The sequence below is a fragment of the Nannospalax galili genome, unplaced genomic scaffold (genome assembly GCF_000622305.1).
Source record: "Nannospalax galili isolate Female #2095 unplaced genomic scaffold, S.galili_v1.0 scaffold724, whole genome shotgun sequence".
NCBI lineage: Eukaryota > Metazoa > Chordata > Mammalia > Rodentia > Spalacidae > Nannospalax > Nannospalax galili.
The window spans coordinates 183,785-190,409 of record NW_008350617.1 but is presented as its reverse complement, the minus strand read 5'-3'; the positions used below and the strand labels follow the sequence as shown (position 1 = coordinate 190,409).

At 43.7% G+C, this 6,625-nt stretch overlaps 1 protein-coding gene across 1 annotated transcript in view; it reads left to right on the top strand.

Annotated features, from left to right (window-relative positions):
• Acss2 (acyl-CoA synthetase short chain family member 2) overlaps positions 1–6,625 on the top strand; it is a 47,474-nt gene that overhangs the window by 28,497 nt on the left and 12,352 nt on the right. Inside the window, exons 3-7 of the mRNA XM_008847877.3 lie at positions 4,617–4,708; positions 4,905–5,008; positions 5,253–5,325; positions 5,593–5,668; positions 5,833–5,947. Of these exons, the coding sequence (XP_008846099.1) occupies positions 4,617–4,708; positions 4,905–5,008; positions 5,253–5,325; positions 5,593–5,668; positions 5,833–5,947 (460 nt within the window). The remainder of the gene's footprint in view (positions 1–4,616; positions 4,709–4,904; positions 5,009–5,252; positions 5,326–5,592; positions 5,669–5,832; positions 5,948–6,625) is intronic.

The window sequence follows — 6,625 nt, the reverse complement described above, 5'->3', positions numbered from 1 at the left end:
CCTCCCTTCCTTCCTTCCTTCCTAGGTGAGGTCTTATGTAGTCCAGGCTGGCCTCACACCCACTATATAGCCAAGGATGACCTTGAACTTCTGATCCTTCTGTCTCCATCTAGGATTACAAGCATGTGCCACCATGTCTGCTTTATGCAGTACTGGAAATCGAACCCAGGGCTTCATGCATGCATTCTACCAACTGACTACATTCCTCCAAAAATGTTTTATTATTACAGATTCACCTTTGGAATTGAAAAGAAGTGGTACATTTAGCTGGGCATGGTGGTGCACACCTTTAATCTCAGCACTTGGGAGGCAAGGCAGGTGGTTATTTTGATATATCACAGTGAAAGATTTATCGTCCTCTTTTTTTTTTTTTTTTTTTTTTTTTTTTTAAAAAAAAAAAAAAAAAAAAAAAAAAAAAAAAGAAAAGAAAAGAAGTGGTACATTCATTTTAGAAATTGTTTTATTTTTTTGAGGTAGTTTTAAAAAACTTTTGGTAAGGAAGTCAGTGAGATGGTTCATCAGGTAAAGTGGCTGCTGCCTGATGACCTGAATTCATTCCCCAGGATCCACATGGTGAAGGGAAAGAACCAACTCTCAAAAGTTGTCCTCTGACCTCCATGTTGTGTGCACACGCACACGCACACACACACACACTCTAAATAAACAAATAAAACGTAATGAAAAAAACCTTTGAGAAATGTTATCTTTTTTTTTTTTTGGGGGGGGTCTTTTTGAGACACGGTCTCCCTGTAGCCCCAGCTGTCCTGGAACTCACTATGTAGACCAGGCTGGCCTTGAACTCACAGAGATCTGTCTGCCTCTGCCTCCCGAGTGCTGGGACTAAAGGTGTGCACCACCACACCCAGTGAAATGTTATCTTTTAAAAAATATTTTACTTAGAATTAATAAATAAAAAGTATCTTATTTAGAATTAATAAAATATTTTTAAAAGATAACATTTCTCAGCCAAAGGTTATTTTCATTACTAAAAATAATTTTGGGGTATATGGATGAAAGAGTTAAATTTTAGGATCTCTGATTAATACTCATTGTTCAGTCTAGTCAGATAAGTAAATAGTCATAAAACCAATCATGTTTTGTGAAATCAAAGTGATAAAAGCATATTTCTGTTTATGATTATTCCATACAATTAAAAGCTTGGAAAAACAGCATGTGAGCAAGATGTGGTGGTTTATACCTGTAATCCCAGCACTTGGGAGTCAAAGGCAGACAGGAGAATTGAAAGTGTGAAGCCAGTCTGGTCTTCAGACAATGAGACTCTGTCTCAAAAGGCAAAAGAAAGGAAGGAAGGAAAAGAAGAGGAAAAGGCTTGGGATATGGCTCAGTGGTTAAAAGCTTTGGCCATGAAAGCCTGAGGACCTGAGTTTAATCCCTAAATCCCACATAAAAAGCCAGGCACAGTAGCAGACACACTAATCCTAGTACTCTTAAGCAAAATGTGAGGCAGACAGAATCACCTGAAAGCTTGTGGGCCAGCTGGCCTGGAGTAACATGACAGAAACAAGGGAGACCCTGACTCAACAAGGTGGAAGGCAGGAACTAACTTCTAGAAGTTGTCCTCTGACCTCTACATGAGAACTGAGGCATATGCTTGCCTACATGACACATGTCATACACATGCATGCATTTACATAGAAATAAATAAGTAAATATTTTTTAAAAAGAAGAAAAAAAAACATATAAAAAACAGGACACTACAATCAAATTACACTCATAAGGCCCTATGTAGCCCAGACTGGCCTCAAACTTAAGATCTTGCCTTTGTTTCCTGAGGGTCTCCTTGTAGCCCCAGGTGGCCTGGAACTCCCTATGTGGACCAGGCTGGCCTCAATCTCACAGAGATCCACCTGCCCCTGTCCTACTATGCCCAGCTCAAAGAACAAATTTTTTTTTTAAAAAAGCAGATTCTGGGCCAGCAAGAATGACTCAGCAGGTAAAAGCACTTGCTGCCAAGTCTGACAACCTGAGTTTAATCCAAGGACCACATGGTAGAAGGACAGAACTGACTCCTCTGAGTTGTCCTTTGACCTCACCATGTAGCATGCATGGGCGCATACGTATAAATAAATAAATAAATATTTAAAAATTAGTAAGAAAAGAAAGAAAAGATTCTTTGATTTTACGTTCTGATTCAGTAGGTCTGAGTCAGGACCAGAAATCTAGAGTCAAGCAAATTCCGTAGGTAACTGAGTGCAATTAATGTAGAGACCCTGCTCTAAATAACAGTACAATTTCTATATTTTTGCTTTTTTTTTTAAATGTAGTCAAGTTTGTGATCCTCCTACCTCTGCCTCTGCCTCCACCTCTGCCTCCTGTATGCTAGATTACCAGCATGCAGCACCATGCCTGTCTACCATACATTCTTTTTTTCTTTCTCTCTCTCTCTTCTTGTTTTTTGTTTTGTGAGAGGTCTCGTGTAACCCAGCTGGCCATCTCTCTAGGTAGCCAAGGTTGACCTTAAAACTCCTGATCTTCCTCTTCTACCTTGCAGGTGCTGGGATTACAAATGCCTGCCATCATGCCCAGATTTTTTTTAATGTTTTTGTTTGTTTTGTTTTGTTATTGAGACAGGGTTTCCCTGTAGCCTCAGCTGGCCTGGAACTTGCTTTGTAGACCAGGGTGGCCTTACTCTCACAGAGATCCACCTTCCTTTGTCCCCCAAGTTCTGGGATTAAAGGCATGTGTTACTGTGCCCAACTTTTAATATATTTTTTGAGACAGGATCTCATAATAAACCCCTGACTGGCTTGGAACTCACTGTGAAACCCAGGCTGGCCTTGAACTTGAGGCAGTCTTCCTGCTTTGCCCCCTTGATGTTGATATTACAGGACTGAGCTGCCACACAAGGCTTTAATTCAGTCTTGCTACTCCATCAATAAGTCATATCTTACTGGGCATAGTTGTACAGGCCATTAGCCAGCCCTTGGGGAACAGAGGCAGGCAGATCTCTGAGTCTGGGGCCAGTCTGGTCTACATAGCTAGTTACAGTTGAGCTAAAGTTACATAGTGAGACCGTCTCAACAAACAAACAAACAAACAAACACCTCCCCTCACATCTGTGATGTCATTTCTCCTTACCACAGCCCTAGAATAAAAATAAAATAAAATAAACGAGAAAAGAGAAGGGCCTGGGTCTGGGCTAGAGAGATGGCTCAGTGGTTAAGAGCATTGCTTGCTCTTGCAGAGGACCTGGGTTCATTTCCTAGCTCCCACATGGCAGCTAACCACTGTCCATAACACCAGTTTCAGGGGATCTGACACCTTCTTCTGGCCTCTGAGGAAATTGCATGACATGGGTGCACTTATATAACATACAGGCAAAACACTCATATACATAAAATAAAAACAAATAAAAGAGTAAAAGAGAAGGGCCCATCACTCCATTTTATTAATATAAAAAATGAGGCTCAGACAGGACACTTTCCAAATGTTAGGGTTCAGATAGCCCTACCCCCTCACCAAGAGGGCCTCAGGGTTCCTCAAGCCTCTGAGAAAAGCACCTTGATCTTTGAAGTCAAAAGCAGACTTTTCTCCACTGTTTGGCCAACACAGCAGGCTTCCCCTATGATCTCTAAGGATGACAGGTTTTAACAGTGCCCCCCAACCTTTAAAAAATATATCTTCCTGCCTTGCAGCACCCCCCAGAAGCCCCCCCCCATGAAAGACCCCAGCTCACGACCTGGGAGCAGACATTTTCCCTGCCTGGAAGGGTACCTGTCCCAGGTGTTCCTTTGCTAATAAACTCCATTCCGCTGGAGTTTTGTCTGTGTCCTGGTGCTTTCTCCTGATCAACCAGATTCATCCATCACCTACTTTACGTATCACCAATGACCCATAACATGCATAGAAAGCATCTTGAGAAACTGAAGTGTCTGTCCATTCAAGATGTGAGCAGAAGGTTCATCCTTACAGGAAAATGTCAGGTTTGGTGTTAGCAGATGGATTTTGTGACTGATCTTCTCTTTTCTTTATTTTTTATTTTTATTTATTTAATTTTGAATTTTTTGAGACAGGGTCTCCCTGTAGCCCCAGCTGGCCTGGAACTCGCTATATAGACCAGGCTGGCCTTGAACTCATAGAGATCCCCCTGCCTCTGCCTTCAAGTGCTGGGACTAAACACATGTGCCACCAGGCCTGGCCTGCTCCTATTTTTTATGAGGACAAAGTTGTAGTGTATCCTTGTTTGGTTTTCTGTTGCTATGATAAAACACTGACCAAAGTCAACTTAGGGGAGGAAAGAGTTTTATTTCATCTTACACTTCAGGTAACAGTTTATCACCTAGGAAGCCAAGGGAGGAACCTGGAGCAGAGACCATGTGAGAATGTTGCTTGCTGGCTTGCTCCATGGCTTGCTCAGCTACCTTTCCTATTCAGTCCAGACCCACATACCTAGGGATGGTACCACCCGCAGTGAGCCAGGTGCTTCCACATCAACTAGCAATTAACAAAATGCCTCAGACATGACCACAGGCCATTCTGAACTGAAGAATTCTTCAGTTGAGGCTCCCTTTTCCCAGGTGACTCTAGCTTGTGTTGTCAATAAAAACTAACCAGCACATAGTCATAATCACTGATCCTTTTTGCTGCATCTTTAGGGAGGGCAATGAGCCAGGGGAGACCACCAAGATCACATACCATGAGCTTCTGGTCCAAGTGTGTCAGTTCAGCAATGTTCTCCGTAAACAGGGTGAGTATGCAGTGTGGGAAAGGGACTGGAGGGCCTAACTCTGGGGTATCTGAGGATTTGTTGAGGGAGAGGACAAGAAATGGAAGGAATTTGGTGACAGGAACAAAAAATTTTAGCTGGGAAGGGAGCCAGCTGGATGGGAAGGAACTGGATGGGAAGGGTTCATGGTCCCTGTACTGTGTCTTTTTTCCTGCAGGCATTCAGAAGGGTGACCGAGTGGCCATCTACATGCCCATGATCTTGGAACTTGTGGTGGCCATGCTGGCATGTGCTCGCCTTGGGGCTTTGCATTCCATTGTGGTAGGTGCTTGGGCTAGTGAAAAGAAGTAAGGGTGAAAGACAGGGCTCTGGAGAAGTAAATTGGCCCTGGATGATGGACAATATGAAGTAACAAACTAAAGAATTTAAACTATCATAGGTCCAAATCATTGTCTAGTATCTTCTGTGGTCCTAGTTTGGAGATGCTGAATTTCATAAGCAGCTCCTTCTTTGATCACTTCAGGCCTAGGTGCTCCCTTTCCTCGGTTTTTCTTCTGCTCCCTAGTTTGCAGGCTTCTCTGCAGAGTCTCTCTGTGAAAGGATCTTGGATTCCAGTTGCAGTGTTCTCATCACTACAGGTGACTAATTTTCTCACCCCTTCTCCAGATCCCTTGCACCTCAAGTCTTGGTCTCTAGTTAGCTTGTTGATTTGGGGCTACTTGGGATGGAGGGTATGGACTGCCTGTCTGTCTTTCTCCTCATCCCACTCAACTGACCCTATGTCAGCCCAAATCATCTGGAAGAACCAGATTCAAGAGGCCCACTCAGGAAGGGCCCTGTAGACACTGGGCCCACTGGGGAGCATGGTGTGTACTAAGGCCTGAAATGTTTATTGCTCTCCAAAGATGCCTTCTACAGGGGGGAAAAGCTTGTGAACCTGAAGGAGCTGGCTGATGAGTCCTTGGAGAAATGTCGAGAGAAGTAAGTATGCTGGCCTATTGGCTACTACCATGGAGTTGACAGGACCTGTCTCCATTGCCAGCTTCCCTTTGTCCTCCCTACACTCCTTATAGGGGCATGGGTGGATCTTGACAACTTCTTTTAGCTAACCAGGCCAGCACTCCAGCCTTTTCTTTTTTCTCCAGGGGTTTCCCAGTGAGATGCTGCATTGTGGTCAGACACCTAGGGCGGGCAGAGCTGGGCATGAGTGACTCCCCCAGCCAGTCTCCCCCAATTAAGAGAACATTTCCAGATGTCCAGGTGAGTCTGCAACTACTGTACTCTCCTTTGAGATCAAATTTCCTCTCTTCCTGCCCAAGAATTTCCCAATATCTTCCTTTGCTTCCTTATAATACTGAAATCTGGGAATCGTTCCAGGAAGGCTTCCTCTAGTAGGGCTGGTTGAGAGCAGGGGACTTTGACCTTGAACATAGATAGGTCCTTGTGCTTTAGGAGCTTAGCATGAAAGACTGAAGATTGATTGATAGGCTTAGGTGACCCTTAGGGTTTAGGCTTTGGCTTGGGTTGGACTTGAATTGGAAATGTGCTCACTTGGGTGACTTTGTCATAATCTTGACTGGACTGTGACTTGGATGAGCTACTTTGTGGCCTAGGAGATGCCTGCAAAGAAAGGCTAGGGTACGGCCTTCAAGATAACTTTTGTTTGCTGTGGATCCAGTGCTTCTGCTGAAAGCTGTAGAAGTCCCATTGTTGGCCTCCCCTTCTAAGGGGTACAAGAATGAAAGTTCTGGAGTTCAGAAAGAGAATTACTCAGATTCTATGATCCTGAGTGGTGTTGGGACTAGAGAGGTTGGTATGGGACTAGGGAGATTGGAGAGCCCAATCAGTATTAAAAATTCTGTATATAAATGGGATTAGGAAAATAGAGTAACCAGTGAGAAGGTACCCTGGGGTAAAGAAGGCATCCAGGGGTTTAGG